Source organism: Pristiophorus japonicus, chromosome 4 (genome assembly GCF_044704955.1).
Source record: "Pristiophorus japonicus isolate sPriJap1 chromosome 4, sPriJap1.hap1, whole genome shotgun sequence".
NCBI classification, from domain to species: Eukaryota; Metazoa; Chordata; class Chondrichthyes; family Pristiophoridae; genus Pristiophorus; species Pristiophorus japonicus.
Genome location: NC_091980.1, coordinates 288,671,856 through 288,694,668, shown reverse-complemented (window position 1 = coordinate 288,694,668; position 22,813 = coordinate 288,671,856). Strand labels below are relative to the sequence as shown.

The following is a 22,813-nucleotide window of genomic DNA, read 5'->3' as shown; positions in this document are numbered from 1 at the left end:
TCCCTAGTTCTAGACTCTCCAGCCAGGGGAAACAACCTCTCAGCATCTACCATGTCAATCCTCCTTAGAATTTTACATGTTTCAATGAGATCACCTCTCATTCTAAACTCTGGAGAGTATAGGTCTAATCTATTCAACCTCTTCTCATAGGACAACCCTCTCATTTCAGGCTGATTGTGCTTTAGTCCTGCTGGGGTGCATTGCATCCTTTTTATTAGAGGTTGCCAGGAGGCACCGAGGCAACAAGTATCCGCTGGCTGTTCCACCATAGAGCCATCACATCCCAGCCTGTTTGCCCTCGTCACCTGACATTCACTGTTGCGTTTTTTTCCCCAATAAAGTTGAAAGCCCAGGCTGATTGCCACGCCCTCTTCCCGAGGCCGGGCATCCTGAGACCAATGGTCACACCCCCAGCTCTGATCAGCTGTGTCATCGCTAATACAAACTCGGAGCGGGCTAAGAATGTAAGAAATAGGAGGAGGAGTAGGCCATTCGGCCCTTCAAGCCTGCTCCTGCTCCTATTTCTAATGGTCCTAGCCTCCTAAGAAGCTGCTCGGGCCAGTTAATATCCCGCCCGCCCTTGGGCCGTGGGAGACAGTCGGCGATTTTAACCGCCAGGCCCGATCTAAATGGTGTGCAGTGCAGATACCCTCACCACCTTTAAGAGATGGTTGGATGGGCACTTAAACTGCAGTAACCTGCAGGGTTACGGACCTTTTGTTGGACGGCGCAGATATAATGGTTAGTACTGCAGGGAATCGAATACGGCCAGGGTGAACTCCTGGACTAGTTTCGATTGCCTGGATGGGTCGGAGAGGAATTTTCCCAGATTTTTTCTCCCTAAGTTGGCCTGGGTTTTTAATCTAGTTTTCTGCCTCTCCAGGAGATCACGTGGCTCCAGTTGGGTTGGAGTGTAGAATGTTTCAATATAAGGGGTGTCGCAGTTGTGTGAGGCGGACTGGTTGGGCTCGGTGCTCTTTGCCTTTCTGTCATTGTTCATAGGTTTATATGTAACCTTTAGGGCTGCTGACCAAGGGCCGTGCGGCTCTTTGTCAGCCGACGTGGACACGATGGGCCGAGATGGCCTCCTGCTGCGCTGTAAATTTCTATGTTTCTAAATGCCACCAGTCCACTCCCTGCTCGGAATGAACAGAATGAAGGAACAAGAGCAGCTGCTGCCTCCCATGCCTTCATCAGCTGTGGCACAGTGGGTAGTACTCTTGCCTCTGAGTCAGAAGGTTGTGTGTTCAAGTCCCACTCCAAGTATTTGAGCACATAAATCTAGGCTGACACTCCAGTGCAGTGCTTGAGGGAGTGCTGCACTGTCGGAGGTGCCGTCTTTCGGATGAGACGTTAAACCGAAGCCCCGTCTGCTCTCTCAGGTGGACGTAAAAGATCCCATGGCACTATTTCGAAGAAGAGCAGGGGGAGTTATCCCTGGTGTCGTGGCCAATATTTATCCCTCAATCAACATAACAAAAAACAGATTATCTGGTCATTATCACAGTGCTGTTTGTGGAAGCTTGCTGTGCGCAAATTGGCTGCCGCATTTCCCACATTACAACAGTGACTACACTCCAAAAAGTACTTCATTGGCTGTAAAGTGCTTTGAGACATCCGGCAATTGTGAAAGGCGCTATATAAATGCAAGTCTTTTCTTTTACCCGAAGAGCAGGCGACTCGGCATGCAGCCATGAGGGAGACGAGATAAGGCTCATGCAGTCTCATCCTTGCCTGCACTCAACATGAGGGCCGTCCCTCCACAGGACTCCTTGCTGCGCTCCCTGTACTGCAAAGCCCCATATCCTGCAGGGGCCCAAGGTCGGCAGTCAGATTAATTTTCTCGTAGTATATATTCAATTAGCCTACTGATTTAGGGGGGGAAAAACCTCCAACGTACAGCTTGCCCCCCCCCCCAGATTTTCCCTTCCCCTGTGAATGCACAGGGTTTTGCATCCATTATTTGTCCCATTGAGCTTCAACTCGCATCATTAGGCTTCTCCTGTTTAATGTGCACATTTTGGCTGTACGGTTGGTTTGAAGTCATATGTGGGACCTTCAAACTGGCTGTATTTTAATTTGTGCATCAGAGGAAACAGCTGTACTGGGCACTGATAACGTGAGCAGCCAATGCTGATTTTGTTGCTGCATTCCCTCCCCCCCCCCCCCCCCAAAGGCACTGGCTCTTGCTGGGGCAAATCCTCGCAGGTAAAAGATCTCCTGCTCTCACCCAATACCCATAATGTCCACCACCTGTGGGGGGGGGTAACTGGATAACAATCAGGAAGGGGATCCCGGGCCAACTTTCGGACCTCCAGCTCTGCACGCTGACTGTACCTGCAAGGCCGCTGTTGGAACTCTTCAACATTTTAAAACCTGTGGGGAGGAAAGACAGCAGTTTGGGCAACACCACCAACCTGTCTCAATTATCAGTTGATGGCGACTTCTCGTGTCCTAGTACATGGGGTACAGTAGTGTGTAGTGCTGGGGTACTTGTGGATGAAACACAAAAGGATAGTATGCAGGTACAGCAAGTATCTTGGCCTTTATTGCAAAGGGGATGGAGTATAAAAGCAGGGAAGTTTTGCTACAGCTATACAAGGTATTGGTGAGGCCACACCTGGAATACAGCGTGCAGTTTTGGTTTCCATATTTATGCAAGGATATACTTGCTTTGGAGGCAGTTCAGAGAAGGTTCACTAGGTTGATTCCGGGGATGAGGGGGTTGACTTATGAGGAAAGGTTGAGTAGGTTGGGCCTCTGCTCATTGGAATTTAGAAGAATGAGAGGTGATCTTATCGAAACGTATAAGATTATGAGGGGGCTTGACAGGGTGGATGCAGAGAGGATGTTTCCACCGATGGGGGAGACTAGAACCAGAGGGCATGATCTTAGAATAAGGGGCCGCCCATTTAAAACAGAGATGAGGAGAAATTTCTTCTCTGAGGGTTGTAAATCTGTGGAATTTGCTGCCTCAGAGAGCTGTGGAAGCTGGGACATTGAATAAATTTAAGACCGAAATAGACAGTTTCTTATACGATAAGGGGATAAGGGGTTAGGGAGAGCGGGCAGGGAAGTGGAGCTGAGTCCATGATCAGATCAGCCATGATCTTATTGAATGGCGGAGCAGACTCGAGGGGCCATATGGCCCGAGTTCAAATGTTATTTGCTCTAATCAAGCGCTGATGATGTGAGTTTTGGCTTTTAATAAATGAGGTGTCTATTGAGCAGTCCATGAGGGCCCCAGATCATTTTACCCCTGCTCCCCTGTCTGCCCAGAGTTAGTTGGTCTCGGGTCTGAAAGTGTGAGTGCCGAGATATCTGGTGAGGACGGAATCGGGGGCAGCTGTGATGCTCCAAGAAACCTCCAGACACCCATTGACTGGGTACCAAAGGCAGCCAGCGCCTACATTGAGTCAGTGTCTTTAAGAAATGAGTTTGAAAAAAGATGTAGCTTTGACATTTGTAACTCAAAAAATGTTTAATTCTCAACCCCAAGCTGACGTTCATTTGTCTAGATTTAGTCATGTCAGGACAGAAAAGGAAATGGGTCAAGGAATCAGTTTGTACATCACTCAGATGAGCAGTCTGATCAAGGGAGGATTTTGGACTTGGCAGTGGGCCCTGAGAGGGCACCTAACCCCCCACAACTTTCTGTTCTTCTTTCCCCTGCCCCATCCCAGCCCACACTTTGAAGAAATACTTGCATTAAAATAAAGTAGTAGCCAAGGGGTAAAAGGTAACCACTGTGTATATCCGGACAGTATGCTCTGCATACTAAAGCTCCACCCACTGCGTGTGAGACCAGAGGAAATTATACAGAGCTCACTGTGGTTTGGCTTAAATATCCAGAGAATTGGTCGTGTCATTTTTCTTTGTAAGTGCATTTCTGGAGGGCATTGATTAACCAGTAAAACAAAGACATATTCCACTGTCCAGAATTTCTTGCATCTTTTGAAGAAGGAGAAATTAAAAAGTTGTCATTGTCCGTTACTGAGAGTGCAGTGCAGTTTGGTAACGCTACTCGGTCCCTCTGCTTTTTAATTGGGTCACTTGCCATTTAAATTTCACTGTTGTGAATAATGTCTATTAAGTCACTACCATCTTGTTTGCTTCCAGAGAAGAATTGTTTGCATTAAACTAAAAAGAATTGCAAATGGTGGAAATCTGAAATCAAAACCAAAATACATGGCAGGTCCAACAGCCTCTGCAGTGCAGGTGGATTTATTATTTACACCCTTTATTTCAAAATTCTCATTCTTGTTTTCAAACCCCTCCATGGCCTCGCCCCTTCCTACCTCTGTAATCTCCTCCAGCCCCACAACCTCTGAGATGTCTGCGCTTCTCTAATTCTGCCCTCTTGAGCATCCCTGATTATAATCACTCAACCATCGGTGGCCGTGCCTTCTGTTGCCTGGGCCCCAAGCTCTGGAACTCCCTGCCTAAACCTCTCCGCCTCTCTACCTCTCCTTCCTCCTTCAAGACGCTCCTTAAAACTTACCTCTTTGACCAAGCTTTTGGTTACCTGCCCTAATTTCTCGTAATGCGGCTCGGTGCTAATTTTTAAAAATCTCATAATACTCCTGTGAAGCGCCGTGGGACGTTTCACTACGTTGAAGGCGCTATATAAATACAAGTTGTTGTTGTTGACACAGCAGCTTACCACTTCTGGGGGATGTCCCAGAACATTTCACCATCAATGAAGTTTTTTGAAGTATAGTCACAGTTGTTACGTTGGCAAATGCAGCAGCCAGTTCTGTGCGCAAACAGTAAATGAGGTAAATGGCCTGTGTTTGCTGTGTGGTTCGGTGAGGAAAGTTGACATGGCGAACTTCCTCAATTAGGACCACGGTTCCACCTGAGCAGGTAGAAAGGGGGCGGGGGAGGGGGGTGGTTAACACCTCACGTGAAAGATGACACCTCTCACGCCTTAGTACTCCTTCAAAGCTGCACCAAAGTCTCAGCTGAGATTATTAGGCACTGGTGACCCGGAGCGACGTTGGAACTCGCGACCTCCTTGACTTGGAGGTGAAAGTGCTACCAAGTGAACGACGCCGACACCAGGAGAAAAAGAATTGGGTTTCTGCTAAGAGTCGAATTGAGTAAGCACTGACATAGTCCCACTCTGAAGTTACAATATTTTATTGTGTTTCAGGTCAGCAGGCTGACCTTTAGTTTAATAGACAAATGAGACAAATTTACTAGTGCTCCATTGCCACTTTTTTCTGTTTTATAAATCCCACAAGACCCAACACTCTCAACATCACTTCATTCAGCACTGCATACATACATTATCATTTGTTTGCTCTGCCCCATTAATGATTCCCTTCTGTATTTGCTAACCTATATAATGTGGCTATGAGACTGTGTCTGTGTAATGTCAATTACCACTTAGTTGCTAAATGTATGCTCTGCATAGCTCCATTAAAATTAAAATACTGTCTGTACATTGGCTCGTGGGATTAGGCAGGAGGTTTGTGTAGATTTACTACGGTGGGAGCTAATGGAAAACATAACTGTTAACAATCTGAGGTTTTTCAATTAGCCATTCTCTGATTGATTTTTATGAAATCTCATCGGCTGATAACTATGCATCGTTGAACTAACCGCAGCACACGCTGGGATATCAACAATTTTTTAATCTAAAAAAATATATAAAATCACATTTATACCTAGCAAGGTAAAAAAAAAATGGCAAGTTCAGAAGGAATAATGCATCTGCCGTATTTTGCTTTTCTGTTACTGAAGGAATATAAAGCCTTTTGTAAGTGTTCCCGACAATAGTGTTCTTTTACTTCATGTTTCATAAACCCTGTTCCAAAATTGAATTATTCCTGACTTGAGACGGGGCTTTGCAATTTTACTTTTGCCAATTGAGTCTTATTGTAGTCGCGTCAAGTGTTGGATTTGGAGATCTGTCCAATCTTACAGGAATTTGTTTTAACACAATAGCTGGGTCACTGGTTCATGGTAACTGAATAAGTCCAGTTCCATCTTTGTATACAAGAGATTTTCACCGTTAGTTTGTGGTTGCATTCTATATTTTGCCTGTTTTCCCCTTGAAAACCATTGGGCTCGATAATTGCACATGATTTAAGCGAGCTTCCCTCTGTGACATAAAGGTCGCTGTAGTTAACAGTTTATTTCTGGATTATCCACTATTTTTCTCCAGTTGGCATGCATCAAAGCTACTGCACTACAGAGAGTCCAAAGTTAAAACTTCATCAAAGTAGTTGAAAGAATTTCCTGGCAGATCTGAGCAAACCAAACCAGCGCCCCCTTCAGGAGATCCGACAGACTTGGATCTGTAAACCTCCCTTCTACAGAACAACGATCAGAATATGTCAAAGTAATAGTGAATCAGGATTTAAAAGGTGGAATTTTATTTAACAGGCTTCGCTTATATCAAGATAAATGCATTGGTGAAGGGTATCTCGATGAATAACCAAAGTGTATCGAGAGTTATCTGTGAAAGAAATATGGGACACAGTTGGTCCTTCACTGATTCTCCATCTATCATTGCCTGACGTCAATCTGTCAACATAAAGGGAGCCAAATACGTTGCCCTTTGAAGGTCTTGCCTTATAGGGTAACCCGTCTCAATTATGAATAACGAGCCTGAATACAGAGAGTGAGAGAGAGAGATCATGTCTTGGCTTGTTTGCTGAATTCAACTCAGTGTATTTTATCAAATCGCCACAGGACCGCTGGAGGACAGCGGGATCTTTCCATGCCAGGCAATAGAGGTGACAGGTGGAGGGGGATGGTTGGCCGAGGTTTAGTGGTGGCGAGAACTGCATTCGGTCCCAGCCGTGAGCATCATTCGCGACATTAGGCTGAAGAGACACGGGAGGGAGACGTGGCACCTGAAGAAGATCATGGCCACCCTTTGATCAAAATACTCTTAAATACTTTGTCGTGAACAGAGTTCAATTAAAAGCGCACTCGTTTGCAGTTTATTTCTTGCATATTTCTCAAAAGGCTGAGATTCAAAATCTGTCAGCAAATAAGTTAATCTTTAACTGCTAATAGCTTTTTCTCCCCCTGCGCTTCAACTAATTCAAAAAGAAAATTCTGGGTGCTCGTGGCAGCATCAGGGAGCTGGTTTGAAGGGAGAGTTGAGACCACACAGTGCGGGTTAGCTGAATTAACATCACTATTCCGGGTTAATGACAATCTCTTCCCGATGGTTTTTAATGACTTGCTCTCTTACTGATGGTCCAGCTCTCTTCCACTGCGGGGTTTACTTGCTCTGCCGGGTCAGAACTCCAATGATACCATAAAATGTCACCCGTTTAAACCAAAAATGTGCACAAAGAAAATTGCATTAAGGTTGCTGATAATTCTTTGTGAACTGGTACACCTAATATATCGTACTTAGTGCGATGGATTGGCTTTCACCCATATCCAAAATGTAATTGCTTTGTATAGCCCGTGAGGGGCAATGATTTCTGTATTATAGAACACAATGATTAACTGATACAGGAATCCCAGTGGCTCAGCCTGTCTTTGAGCCATACAAACCAGTGGGGTTTGCAGGCTCAATCTGTGGTCTGTGGTGTTAGTTGACCAGGGGAGTGGTAGGGCATTAAGATTGATCGCATTGCCTTTGGTTTGTGGGGGGGGGGGGGGGTGAATGGCCACAATTTCCGCTCCTGATTTGGTGGGCAGCAACCCCTTTACGTAGGTGTGCCTGCGTTTAGGGAGGTCCTGCATGGTCATCTGGCCTGCCAGCATTCACTGTCAAGGATCACAGGTGAGTAAAGGTCACTTGACCAATGTATCCAGGAAGAGCCAGGATCCCAGGGAGGTAGTCAACACCGTCAAGGCAGGAGGGGGCGAAATCGGAGAGAAAATAGGAAAAATCCAACTGGTTAGATGTCAAGTGGCCTCTTGGCTAGGTGTTTTCGAACCAGACTGTTCGCAACCTTGGTTGTCATATTTGACCCTGAAATAAGCTTCCGACCACATATCCGCAGCATAACTAACTCCGCCTATTTCCACCTCCGTAACATCGCCCGTCTCCGCCCTTGCCTCAGAACACCTGCTGCTGAAACCCTCATCCATGCCTTTGTTACACCTAGACTTGACTATTCCAACGCATTCCTGGCTGGACTCGCACATTCTACTGTAGAGGTGATCCAAAACTTGGCTGCCTATGTCCTAACTCACACCAAGTCCTGCTCACCCATCACCCCTGTGCTCGCTGACCTACATTGGCTCCCGGTTAAGCAACGTCTTGATTTCAAAATTCTCATCTTTATTTTCAAAATCCTTTATGGCCTCACCCCTCCCAATCTCTGTAATCTCCTCCAGCCCTACAACCCCTGAGATATCTGCGCTCGCTAATTCTGCCCTCCTGAGGATCCCTGATTGTAATCGCTCAACCATTGGTGGCTGTGCCTTCTGTTGCCTGGGCCCCAAGCCCTGGAATTACCTGCCTAAACCTCTCTGCCTCTCCTTCCTCCTCCAAGACGCCCCTTAAAACATATCTCTTTGACCACTGTGCTAATTTTTACTTATAAGGCTCAGTATCAAATTTATATCGCATAATACTCCTGTAAAGTGCCTTGGGACATTTCACTATGTTAATGGTGCTATACAAATACAAGTTGTTGTTGTAAATGTGGCCTTTTCTTTATTGGTATAAACCGCTTCAAGGACCTCTTATTCTACTACTTACAAATGTAAATATTCAAGAAAAGAACCAGCATTTTGAAATTAAAAAGCATATACCTATTCATCGAATACCTACTGGGAGAGTGCAGCAACCGTTTTATTCACAATCACCGTCGACACTTTTAAGGACCAGTAAAACACTATTAAACCATTGCTTAGATCAAGTCCACTGACTCACCTTCTCAATCCCTTCTCTCTCCAGGAATGTATCTGGTTGCCAGTCAAACCCATCTCTACAATCTGTTCACTCCAGTTGCCTTTCCCTGGTGATTTATTTCACCTTAATTTAAAATAGGATTCAGAAACATGTAAAAATTAGGAGTGATTAGAGAATTGGTGCAAGTGGTAATGAACCTAGGGAAGAAGTTATGAGGGAAAATTTTAAAAAAATGCTACGGGTTCAGGAGACCGCTAGATGTATTTCTTGAGAAGTTCGAGGATGGAGGGGTATGGTGAGAGGGTGGAAAATAGGGAGTGTGGTGAATTCAGTCAAAAAACTGGTAAGCTTGATTAGCCGAATGGTCTTTTCTAGTTCTTGTGGCTTGATGCCACAGGCATCTCAAAGCGCTTTACAGCCAATGAAATATTTTTGGAGTCTAGTCACTGTTGTAATGTAGGAAATGCAGCAGCCAATTTGCACACAGCAAGCTCCCACAAACAGCAATGTGATAATGACCAGATAATCTGTTTTAGTGATAAATATTGGCCAGGACATTGGGGATATCCCCCCCCCTGCTCTTCTTCGAAATAGTGCCATGCGATCTTTTACTCCCACCTGAGAGAGAGCAGACACAGTCTCAGTTTAAGATCTCATCCAAAAGACAGCACCTCCAACAGTGCAGTACTCCCATGTCAGTCTAGATTTTAATGTGCTCAAGTCTCTGGAGTGGGATTTGAACCCACAATCTTGTGACTTAGAGGTAAGTGGGCTATCTACTGAGCCACAGCTGAGACTTAAGTGACCAGAGGTTCACAGTGCATTGGCATTGTTTTTCTCCAACGAGCTGCCTGATCTGTACCGAGCTATTGCCGGTGCTGTGCTGAAGCGATCTGCGAGAACATAGTTGGAAATGTTCAAATGCACCTTTGTGGAATTGCTGGCGGGTAGCCGTGACAGCGTTTTCTAGGGTCAACGAGAAGATATGAAAACTCAATTCATTTAGAGAATGCCGATTACATTGTAAGTTCACCTCTGGAACACTACTAATGAAAAAGCCATGTGTGAGGTGGATGTGTATATTTTCAGGTGGGGGCCCTTGCTTGTTTCTGAAGAGACTGTATATTTTACTTACTTCTTTCTCTTGGCTACGCTTCAGTCTGAACCTGTCAAAAGCTGTTGCCTAGTCAAATGGCTGAATTTCAGCAATGTGAGGAGATCAATTCCCAGGTCAACAAAATAAATGTTCATTGTTCTACGTTTTGTTTTAACAGCTATACAATGTATATGCTGTAAGGTGGTTGGGGGGGTGGGGGAGGCAAGGGTTGTTCTTGAGCTGGCAATTTTCTCATCTGCCTATCATTCCAAATAACTTGGAGGGGGTTAAGCCCTGTCAGTAAAAGATAAAGAATTAGGCTATCATATTAACACAATGTACTGGGACAGCCTTAATGAAAAAACACTAATAGCATTCTTCATTGAGTAGTGCAGCAGTGAACAGGTCATTAAAGTTTTCCTCATCAGGAACCATATGGAAATGGCTGTAGAGATCTCCAGTAAATTTTTAGAAGTATAATTGAACAGCTGTCTCTGATTAATTGATTAATTCAAAGCCAGGGAAAGCAGGTAAAACCAAGGTGAAGGATGCGACTGCTCATTAAATGGATAGAATACCACTCCGGGGACCTCTTTACAGGTCCTATGTTGTGAGGATGCACTCGGTCGACAATGTTAATGTCGGGCTGGTAGCTCCTGTGACTGGAGCTCGAGAGGACTGAGGTCTGCTCAGATAACATGCTTTCATTCAGAAGCTGATTACAGACCGTTTTCACGGGGCAGCTGTGCATTTTCAGCAGCCTATTGTGAGATGTTTCTATTGTGCCATGCATTGTAGCTTTGAGTTTATTTATTTTCCCTTAAAATAAGGCAATTTATCCGGGCAACCGCATACACAATTTGCGTCACAACGCACGTTTCGGGAGTAAAACCTGAGAGATTATAAGCTCGCTGCTGTTCTGAAGCGCCTCACTGTCACCCAGAAGGGCCAGCCTTTGGGTCACGTTCGGGATTCCTTTTATCAGTTTGTCAACAGGAGAGGAGGATGGAAGTTCTCCCCTGGACTAGTCACACGCAACGCCTTGTGACCTGACCAAGGGAACTTTCTGTTTATTGCAGCTGCGGTGTTGAGGGTCATGAGAAGCGGGCGGTGAAGTGGAGTTGAGGCCAAGATCTTATTGAATGGCCGCAGCAAGCTCGAGCAGCCAAATGGCCCCCTCCTGCTCCTATTTCTTATGTTCTTATAAGTGCAGACTGGACCATGTTAGCTCAGGAGCGTAATATGAGCATAAGGTCCGATAACAGGCTTGGTGTGTGGTTGGAGGGGGTTAAAATTAGAGGGAGGCAGCAGAGTTATAATAGCAACAGGAACTATTCCATCAGGAAACTGCTTCATTCCTGCTTGTTGCCCAAGTACTGACTGACTAAGATATTTTGCTGCAGTGTATCAATGGCTGCAATTAATTGAGCTGTGAGAATGCAGCTGATTCGGTAAGGACTGACTGGTCTAAACAGTTGACCTCTGTGACTGTTAGAGGTCTCTGGTTTATATTCATTTGCCAGCAGAGATAATGCTACATGATTCAGTCCAATCTTTGTTTGCTAATTATTGAAAAATAGCTTTTGGATGTCTGTGTATTATAATTGATTCTGTCACAACATTAGATTAAACTAATAGAAAATTGACTTTCATTGAAATGTAAAAGTGATGAGAGCAGCTACACACACCATCCTACCATCTCTCCCTCCCTCTCCTACACTCCCATTGTGTTAAAGCCAAGACACATCCAACTACTCTAACTCAAGCCTTCTGACGACTTCAACACTGGAATTCCTTACTTGCGTCAATCGTCCCTCCCTCTAGAATGATACCGCACAGAAGGAGGCCATTCGGCCCATCGTGCCTCTGCCGACTCTTTGGTAGAACTATCCAATTCGTTCCATAGCCCAGCATTTTTTTTATTCGCTTTTGAAAGTTACCATTGAATCTGCTTCCACCGCCCTTTCAGGCAGTGCCATTCCAGATCATCATAACTCACCACATAATTAAAAAAAAATCTTCTCCTCACCTCTCCCCTTTACAGGCTTCAAAGCCCAAGCTTGCTGTCCCAGAACTGCGATGTTATGATTTATCCTTTCTTTTGTTCCTACTTGTTTCAGCAGCTTGGCGGGGCCCCTCGCACTACCCCCCTAGGTCTTTACATAAGAAGAACGTGCAGTATCGCTGATTTTCGTATTCCTGTACCTGGGGCTATCGAGTCACCTGGGCACACGGAGTTAAGGGAACTATGGGCAGCGAGGAGCACACTCCCCGAACTGAGCCCGGACAATTTTTGTTTTCCCATCCATTTATTTAAAGGGCCGGAAAATCAGGGAGATTCCCCACTGGCAATATGATCTTCTCTACTGCGACTTTATCTGCATTCCCTTCACATACCAGTGGTCCAGTAGCTGTAGATGCAGGAACAGGAAGATCCACTCAAGTAAGATAATGTTGTCTTCCACTGATTCTGGTCTTGAGACTGCTATCCTAACTCGCACCAAGTCTCGTTCATCTATCACCCCATGTGTTCGCTAGCCTACATTGGCTCTCGTTCTGGAAATGTCTTGGATTTTAAATTCTCATCCAGTTGTTCAAATCGCTCCATGGCTTCGCCCCTCCCTTTCTCTGTCACCTCCTCCAGCCCCACAACCCTCCAAAATCTCTGTGCACCTCCAATTCTGGCCTCTTGCGCATCCCCGCTTTCCATCGGCCTACCATTGGTAGCCGTGCCTTCAGCTGCCTAGGCCCTAAACTCTGAAATTGCCTCCATAAACCTCTCCACCTCTCCTCCTTTAAGAACATAAAAAATAGGAACACGAGTAGGCCATATGGCCCCTCGAGCCTGCTCCACCATTCAATAAGTGGCTGATCTGATCATGGACTCAGCTCCACTTTCCCGCCCGCTCCCCATAACCCCTTATCCCCTTATCATTTAAGAAACTATCTATTTCGGTCTTCAATTTATTCAATGTCCCAACTTCCATAGCTCTCTGAGGCAGCGAATTCCACAGATTTACAATCCTCTGAGAGAAGAAATTTCTCCTCATCTCCATCTTAAATGGGCGGCCCCTTATTCTAAGATCATGCCCTCTAGTTCTAGTCTCCCCCATCAGTGGAAACATCCTCTCTTCATCCACCTTGTCAAGCCCCCTCATAATCTTATATGTTTCGATAAGATCACCTCTCATTCTTCTGAATTCCAATGAGTAGAAGCCCAACCTACTCGACCTTTCCTCATGTCAACCCCCTCATTCCCGGAATCAACCTTGTGAAACTTCTCTGAACTGCCTCCAAAGCAAGTATATCCTTTCGTAAATATGGAAACCAAAACTGCACGCAGTATTCCAGGTGTGGCCTCACCAATACCTTATATAGCTGTAGCAAGACTTCCCTGCTTTTATACTCTAACCCCTTTACAATAAAGGCCAAGATTCCATTGGCCTTCCTGATCACTTGCTGTACCTGCATACTATCCTTTTGTGTTTCATGCACAAGTACCCCCAGGTTCCGCTGTACTGCAGCACTTTGCAATCTTTCTCCATTTAAATAATAACTTGCTCTTCGATTTTTTTCTGCCAAAGTGCATGACTTCACACTTTCCAACATTATACTCCATCTGCCAAATTCTTGCCCACTCACTTAGCTGTCTATGTCCTTTTGCAGATTTTTTTGTGTCCTCCTCACACATTGCTTTTTCTCCCATCTTTGTATCGTCAGCAAACTTGGCTACGTTACACTCGGTCCCTTCTTCCAAGTTATTGATATCGATTGTAAATAGTTGGGGTCCCAGCACTGATCTCTGTGGCACCCACTAGTTACTGGTTGCCAACCAGAGAATGAACCATTTATCCCGACTCTCTGTTTTCTGTTAGTTAGCCAATCCTCTATATATTACCCCCAACCCCATGAACTTTTATCTTGTGCAGTAACCTTTTATGTGGCAGCTTGTCAAATGCCTTCTGGAAGTCCAAATACACCACATCCACTGGTTCCCCTTTATCCACCCTGTTCGTTACATCCTCAAAGAATTCCAGCAAATTTGTCAAACATGACTTCCCCTTCATAAATCCATGCTGACTCTGCCTGACCGAATTTTGCTTTCCAAATGTCCTCCTTAAAACCGACCTCTGTGACCAAGTCACCATTACAACAGTGACTATACTCCAAAAGTACTTAATTGGCTGTAAAGCACTTTGAGATGTTCAGTGGTTGTGAAAGGTGCTATATAAATGCAAGGCTTCCCTTTTTTTCTTTTTCTGTGTCTCGGTGTCAGATTTTGCCTGATAATACTCCTGTGAAGCGCCGTTGGGACGTTTTACTACATTAAAAGTGCTGTATAAATGCAAGTTGTCGGTGATAATATTTTAACAAAATGCATTTTTCTGTTTTCTTGCAGGTAAAGATGAGCCTTCAAGCTACATTTGCACAACATGCAAGCAGCCTTTTACAAGCGCTTGGTTCCTGCTCCAACATGCACAGAATACTCACGGATTCCGCATTTACTTGGAGACGCACCCATCGAGCAGCCCCCTTACTCCGCGGATTGGCCTTCCACCCCCCTTGGGCCCAGACCACATCTCACAGTCCCCACTTACTACTTTCCTGGGCGAGAACAATCCTTTCAACCTGCTGCGGATGACCGGACCACTCCTCCAGGAGCACCCGGGCTTTGGCGATGGCCGCCTCCCCAACACTCCCCCCATTTTCAGCCCGCCGCCTCGCCATCATCTAGACCCACACCGTCTGGACCGCCTTAGTGCTGATGAAATGGGCTTGGTATCTCAGCATCATAGTGCCTTTGACAGAGTAATGCGCTTGAACCACCCGCTGGGTATAGAATCCCAGACCATGGACTTCTCCAGGAGGCTCCGAGAGCTGGCGGGGAACAACAACTCCACCCCGCCCTTGTCGCCCAGCCGGCACAATCCTATGCATCGCTTGCTTCAGCCCTTCCAGCCCAGCCCCAAGTCGCCGTTTCTGAGCACTCCGCCACTGCCTCCCATGCCCCCCAGCAGCACAACCCCTCCTCAGTCGCAGGCCAAGAGCAAATCCTGCGAGTTCTGCGGGAAAACCTTCAAGTTTCAGAGCAATCTGATTGTCCACCGGCGGAGCCACACAGGGGAGAAACCCTATAAGTGCCAGCTCTGCGACCACGCCTGCTCCCAGGCCAGCAAGCTGAAGCGCCACATGAAAACGCACATACACAAGTCAGCCTCCATCACGGGCCGGTCAGACGACGGACTGTCCGCCACAAGCTCCCCCGAGCCCGGCACCAGTGAGCACGCCGGCGGGGAAGGCTGCGGCCTGAAATCAAACGTGGCCAACTTCAACGCCGGCCTGGTGAATGAGAACGAGGAGGAGGAGGAGGAGGAGGAGGAGGAAGAGGAGGAGGAATTGGAAAACGAAAGCCGGCCCGAGTCCAGTTTCAGTATGGACTCCGAGCTGAGTCGCAACCGAGAGAACGGTTTCAAACTGCCAGTGAACGAAAAGCACTGTGTACTGGGCAAAGTCATGGAAAACGTAGGCCTCCGGGCAATCCAACATTACAGTGACGTGCTTACTGACAAGCAGAAGCGTAATATCTTCTCGAAACGATCTTCTGACGGTCAGAGAGACACTGGAGACGAAGACTCTGTCGCAGGCGAACTGGATCGGCCGGAAGAAGGCACAGTGAACGGAAGAGGCTTTGGTCCCGGTGAGCCTTTCCCGATCATGTTGCCTCGGAAGCCTCCTCCCATCACCAGCCCCTCTCTGTCGATCGCCTCCGCCAAACGAATTAAAATGGAGAAAGACCTAGACTTGTCCTCGGCTCCTTTAATCCCCTCCGAGAATGTTTACTCTCAGTGGCTGGTGGGCTACGCAGCATCAAGGCACTTCATGAAAGACCCGTTCCTGGGCTTCGGCGACTCCAGACAATCCCCCTTTGCCACTTCTTCCGAGCACTCGTCGGAGAACGGCAGCCTGAGGTTCTCCACCCCGCCCGGGGACATGCTGGACGGGGGTCTCTCAGGCCGCAGCGGCACGGCCAGCAGTGGCAGCACCCCCCACATGGGAGGGCCGGGCCCGGGGAGGCCCAGCTCCAAGGAAGGGCGCCGGAGCGACACTTGCGAGTATTGCGGCAAAGTGTTCAAAAACTGCAGCAACTTGACAGTGCACCGCAGGAGCCACACCGGCGAACGGCCTTACAAATGCGAGCTCTGCAACTATGCATGCGCCCAGAGCAGCAAGCTGACACGCCACATGAAAACGCACGGCCAGATCGGCAAGGAGGTTTACAGGTGCGACATTTGTCAAATGCCCTTCAGCGTTTACAGCACCCTTGAGAAACACATGAAAAAATGGCACGGAGAACACTTGCTGACAAGCGACGTAAAAATCGAACAAGCAGAAAGAAGCTAAAGCTCCTTGAAGTAAAAAGAGACTTGGTTTTAAAAAAAAAACACACACACACAAAAAAATTCAATTGTAAAGCTTAATTAATTGCCAACTGAGAAAGTCGGCCCCGAGTGCCTCCTGTGGCACTTAAATATTTTCAAGGTATAATTTGTATCTGAGAAGCTCAATCAAACCTGAGGGTGATGTAGAGGCAGTAAATAATGTTGAGCCTTTTCAACTGTGCAATAATTTCTGTATTTATTATTTTTTTAAAATATTTTTTCAAGCATCATGTGCAGGTACTTTTTTTTTCTTTTACTTTTTTTTTCGTTGTTTGAAATTTCTTTTTTTTTGGGTATCCCTTTTGATTTTACCCGCTTTTTAAAAAAAAAAACCTGAGATTACTTGCATTTTGAGGTGCAGATCTGTAGAAATAACCCTTTTTTCGGGCCGCTGCTTGTGTGGAATTGAATAGTTAAGCTACTCAACACAGTAATTTCTTGAATAGAAGCCGCGTTTTTTCATTCTTTTATTTTTTTTAGGGGGGGTGGTGCTGGTGGGGAGGACGGATTGGAATTGCACAAAAAAATTTTGTTTTATAAATTTTTTAAGAAAAGAAAAAAAGCCACAGCGGATCACAATCCTAATCGTAGCACTTAACAGGTTTTCATCGCAAGCTGGGTTCGAAAGGTAGCACTGATCTCGCCAGCCTCTGGTGTCTGGAACTGCCGTTGTCGGTTTTTGTTAAAGACGCCTGACTTAAAGACTTAAAGTTTATAACGCTTTAAAAAAAATAATAGAAGAAGCAGGCAAATGAGAGAGGCAGTTTACTATCTGGTACCCAGTTGTACCAGCCAGAAACTTTAACCTAAGCAATAATGGACTTGTAGTTGTGTTATTAATTAGTGAATAAAATGCACAGCATAGTAAATCTGAGCAAAGACGAAAGTGCATTATTGCCAACACCTACGGAAACATCTGTGCTCGATTGTGAGCGATATGCATTATTGTAGAAATTCACTGGTATTTTGCCAATAGGAGTAGATGGTCTTTGGCCATTGTGTTAAATAGCTAAATTTGTACCTGAGATATTTCCTTTTTTTGAACCCGCACCTTAACATATTTGTTTTTTTAATTATAGAAACTGCGACTTCTGAACAAGAAACTATGGGAAATCTATGGTCCAAAAGGGTTATGGTATACATTAGGGAACAACTGAGATTAAAAGTGTCAGTGTTGCTTAGCATAGCATTCACAATGCTGGCACTATAAAAAAAATGTTAATGTCAGTTGACGGTTTTTATACTGCCATTCAATTTGACATGAGTGCCTTGAATATTTGATCTTCCTAATGAGTCTCTGAGACAAATGCAAAACCATTTTTTGTGAAGTAAAAAAAAAGTACTGATTTGAAGAAGAGCGAAAAAAAATCACACCACAATGAGGAAAATGTACGTCATATTAGATTCTAGAGTTCTACACGCACCAACAATCCAGCACTGGTAAACAAAAACAAACAAAATAAATCAGCGGACCTTCACGCCAGCCGCTACAAAGTTGGTGAAGACGAGACAACATCCTTTCCCCCCCCCATCCCCTCCCACTTGCCCCTCCTACCCATCTAATCAACTTCGGAAAACCAGTCTGCCAGTCTGTGCTCATCAATTGACGCTGCAGGACGCTGCTTAAACTGTGGGAACCCCACTGTAGCAAGGCTCAAACGTTTTTAAAAAAAAAAGATGCCTCCAGAGTCCCGACAAGAACGTAAAGACAGTTACTCATCAGGAACAATGGCTACTCCTTTTTTTTTGTTCTGAACAGAATTTAGTGCACTCAGTCTCGAATAAGTTTACAGTATTGAATATATACAAGGGTGGAAAAAAAACAACAAAAAAAATTGTGTGTGCGTGCGTGTGTTTGTTGAATGATCAAGAGGTTTTTTTTTTCCGAAGTTTGCTTAGTAAATACATGGATGCCATTATGGCCATGTGTATATTGGTTCTCTGATTCAACTGGTGACGGGGTTTAATATATATATTACAGTTTCTTGATCACTGTAAAAGTGTACCAGTATTTGTAATAATGGAGAATGCCTGGGCATTTTACAAAATGGAGAAAAAAAAACAAAAAAATTTTTTTTTTTCAAAAATGGAAATTGTTGCAGTAAATTTGTGGGTCTAAAATTGTACTTGTCACTGTAATTGTAAAGTCTAATTGACTATCAGTTTTAGTAGACTTTTTTGCCTTGGGTGTTTTATCTTTTTTCAAAAATTGTATAGAACTTGTATTGGGAAGAACGATTACTGCTACCATATGTAGACAAGAAAAAAAATAGTAGAAAAGTGCATATTCATGTAATTGCTTTGCTTAAATCACATTCCTGACCTGTACTTTTTCCCCTTCTCTGTTTCTCTGGAATGGTTACTTGGTATTGGTTCATAATAGTGTAGGCACTTGCTGTATTTATACAGGAGCTTGTATTTTTTAACTGTTTGCTTGTCCTTTTAAAGGTACAACAAAAAGAAGTACCTTTTTTTTGGTAGTGGATTAGAAAAAGAACACACAGGCTGCCATAATATATTTTTTTAATTTTGGCAGGATAAAAATAGTGCAAAAATAATTTGTATGTTCTGAAATCTTATTGTACAGGAGAAAATAAAAAGGTTGTGTAACGACCTTTTGTTAAAAAAAAAACAAAAAGGAATTAGGAAATGCATTGCTGGTCACTGATGATTCGATTTTCAGTTGTACAGTTTCTCCCCCCCCACCTCCCCGCCCGGATTCCCTGTTGGATATGCACGGTTTACAGTTTTGCCAATCTGTTTCGAGTTTTTTTTTTCCTTTGTGACTTGCTGCCCTCACTCTCCCTGTTCACACGGACTCTGTTCCAATCTGTGGTGATCAGAGTTAGATCAATGTAAATCCGACTGAATGAAGACTAAAACGTGTTGCATCTCGCGCAGCTTTACGGATCATTCAGTACGCGGCGTTGAAGAGAGCAGACGAGTTATGTCGTGTACATGCTGAGCAGGTGTATGCTGACAGGGATGAGAAGTTTCATTATTTTGGGCACATTTCTGCCTTTTCTTTTGTTTTGTAAAATAGTTGCCCAGTTTTTCTTGAAGAAAAATGAATGGTTAAATTAAACAGTGATTTGTGCAGTAAGTAGTTACCACTAGATGTCACTAATGCGCCCAGTTATTAGTGTGCTAGAGACCACTAGTGGTAAAGAATAGATGCTGCATTTCTTCACAGTGGAACTACCTTCAATAGTTCCATATTTTTATTGTCTCCTCTCTTGTCCCTGATGCATCCACATTGCGCGCATGGCACTGTTTTGTTCAACGTTTCCATGGGGATTTGGGTTTCGGGCCTCCTTGATCTGCTGCTGTGTAAAACTGATGAGGCAGGTACAAGTATGTGTTGATCTAAACTGCCGTTTGGTTTCTTGTGTTAACAGGATCATTCACTCCTTATTTCACATTCCACGGGTTCCTCAACATATGTAATGATAATAGGTAAGAGGTGGGATGAAACCATTTGTATTTTGACGCTTTGAAATTTGCACTAAGGTGGGGGGGCGGAGGGGATGGGACAGAATAAACCATTCTGGACGAACAATCTGAACAACCTTTAACTATCAAGGTCTGAAACATTAGCATTCCACTACTTAAAGACATGTGCAGCATTCATTGACCTCCACGTATTTTAAGTTGCGTATCAGCTTATGGGCTAAGTGACTTGAAGTATCCAGTTGTTAGTGAGTTTGATATTCAGGCATTCCAGTGCATTTTCTGTAAATAAAATGTAGCATGAAAGCTTTAGAGACTCCATTGCATATCTGTTAATCTGCAACTATTGCTGTTTGGGATAGGTTGTGTCAACTGTTGACAGTTACATATTTTTTTATTGATTTTCATTTATACAAGGCGACAAGTGACCATTTGCCTCAGTTTTCTAAAGCTCCAGTAGACAGTGTTCTCGATGATGCCTTTGTTTCTCCTGCAACGTTCTACCTAACTCAGTTAGTTCAGTGAGGTGGAAGGAAGGCCAGCATCGTTCCAAGCTAGGGCAGTGTTTCAATCCAAGAGATGCACCTCCCTTGGGTTGGGCAACAGAAACAACGGTGCCAAATTTGACCCGTGTGAAATTCTCATTGGTCAAACCAAAACAGAATGTTGAATTAATCATGTCAATAAAGTACAATCCATAGAGCCAGCCCCTTCTTCAGCGTAGAGTTGAAAGCCCTTCTCAAGGCTTCTGTCAGTCTCACTGGCCTGTCGGCCTCAGTTTTCCGAGCAGGCGCTGGTGGCAAAGAACTTGGCAAAATCACGCCCCTGTTACATCTTCCTTACAAAGCACACAGACGGCGGAAAGAGCACTGTGGCTAATTCTGCAAATGACACATCTGCCATCTCTGCAGTAAAAGAGTGGACCGGAAAGTGGACTTAAGAATAATACATTGACATCAAATGGTAAATATGATTAGTTTCCAAATAGACGTGTCATTATTTTGGAGTTACATCTGTTGACAATTGCATATTTTTAAATTGATTTTTACCTTTATTTTTTATACAAGGCGACAAGTGACCATTTGCCCCCAGTTTCTAATGTTCTAGTAGACAGTGTTCTCGGTGATGCTTTTGTTTCCCCCGCAACGTTCTACCTTCCACAGGTAGTTCAATGAGGTGGAAGGTAGGTCAACAGCATTCCAAGCCAGAGCTGAGTTTGTGCCCCAACAATTCAAGGAAAGGACCTCCCTTGGTTTGGGCAACAGAAACAAAGGTGCCAACTTTGACCCGTGTGAAATTCTCATTGGCCAAACAGGAAAAAAAAAAGGTTGAATTAATCATGTCAGTAAAGCACAATCCATGGAGTCAACCCCTTCCAACCAGTGTAAGGTGACAATGGGCCCTCACTGTACTCTTGTCCTCCAAGTGGTGCTTTACACAGGACAGTTTTCATTTTTAAGTAAATAACTATATGTGGAAATAGGCAACAATACAAGAGTATGTAGGAAAGAGAGGTATCTCTTGTTTAGAGAAGGTTTAGAACCACTAACGGGAGGTAGGGAACTGAATTTAATGTTGTGTTACAGCAATGTTATACAGCTCTTTTCAGCCCACAAAGAGAGAAGGAGGCAATCATCTTGGTGGTGACTAAGGGTCGACATATTGACAGACACCGCAAGACTCCAGTGGACACAGAACTAGATGAAGCTAGATTATTTTCCTAAGTTGTCACATTTCATCTCTGAGAAGCCATTACAGTATGGAAAGAAGCACCTTCTGCTGAAAGTGCCAGCATTACTTGGTGCCGGGGATTAATGAACTCTAAACTGAGCCAGTGTAACAATTACGCAATAGGTTCAAGTAGAGAACAAGTAGTATCTGCTTTCCTAAAGTTGACAAACTTAAAAAAAGTACTGGACATGGTAGTTTCTTGTACCGATATCCCGCCTATGACCAGTTCCCACTAGGTCAGTTTAGGATTCATTGATTGCTCCTTTATGTAGTGGTGTTTAATTCTCTGACATTGGTGCCCGTCACTATTTAGTGCTCGGGCTGTGCTGCTTTAGCAGCTTCTGGCATTGTGTGCCACTTCGCAAGATTCAACACCCTAAGCTGCCCTTTACCACAGACCAGTCAACATTGTGTACTTTTCTGGATGTAGATTTGTGAGAAAAAAAATCTGACAAAACATTCAAAGGTTAAGAGCTCATGTTTCATCCCACCTCTGTTAAACACAGTCCACAGGTTGTTTTATCATGACCAAAACACTTTAATGGTGCTGTTGTATTTTTAAGAATTGTACTTAAAATGCAAAGCAAATCAATGCTACTTGGGTTGGACCTATTTGTAACAGCAAGGCAAAATATTTTATTAGCTTTTTTTCTATTTCTGTATTTAGAGCTTTTTATTGTAACTTGAAATTTGGTCTTATACTACAAGTTTGAACTATTTATTATTGCTTGTGTTGTGCTCTGTTTAAAACAGACGCACTTTATCCTTTTTTTATGTTGAAGTGCTGACCAGAGGTCACATCAGCTTGGCTTTGTGAAATATTTATTGTTCTGTTCTCTGTACAAAATCAAGCCCTTTCCTAAGCCACACTGTTTTCAGCTTGTGTCTACCATTTCATTCATACACTCATCCAAAATGTTTGTCCCATTTTCAAGTGAAAGAAATAAATCAGAAGTTATCTTTACAATCTTCAAACCTTTACCTTTCTGCCTATTTTATTTCCCTTTTCAGTATCTGGGTTTAACGATACACGTTTAGCAGTTAGCACCTGCATGACTGATGGTATCACAGGTCAAGTCGAGCACAATCCAGGCTGAGTGAGATAATAAAACCGCCAATAGCGTTAGAAATGACAATGGAACATACGTACGATTCACTTTGTGACACCTGGTTGAGCCCCAGAGGCTCACCCGTCCCGTTAAGTGGGTCAGTAATGATTAGATTTTTTGTTAATAGGTTATCAGTTAGTACGTGACCAAA

General features: G+C 44.3%; 1 protein-coding gene across 6 annotated transcripts in view; it reads left to right on the top strand.

Moving 5' to 3' along the window:
- LOC139263451 (B-cell lymphoma/leukemia 11B-like) overlaps positions 1-22,496 on the top strand; it is a 188,144-nt gene extending 165,648 nt beyond the window's left edge. For 4 of the 6 annotated variants that reach the window (XM_070879561.1, XM_070879555.1, XM_070879559.1 and 1 more), the window contains one exon: positions 14,332-16,596. In XM_070879561.1, the coding sequence (XP_070735662.1) occupies positions 14,332-16,334 (2,003 nt within the window). In that variant the 3' untranslated portion in view covers positions 16,335-16,596. Of the gene's footprint in view, positions 1-14,331; positions 16,597-17,451 lie in introns of those variants that run through there. The other 2 variants (XM_070879560.1, XM_070879556.1) reach the window with 2 other exon arrangements.
- Positions 22,497-22,813: the final 317 nt, after the last annotated feature.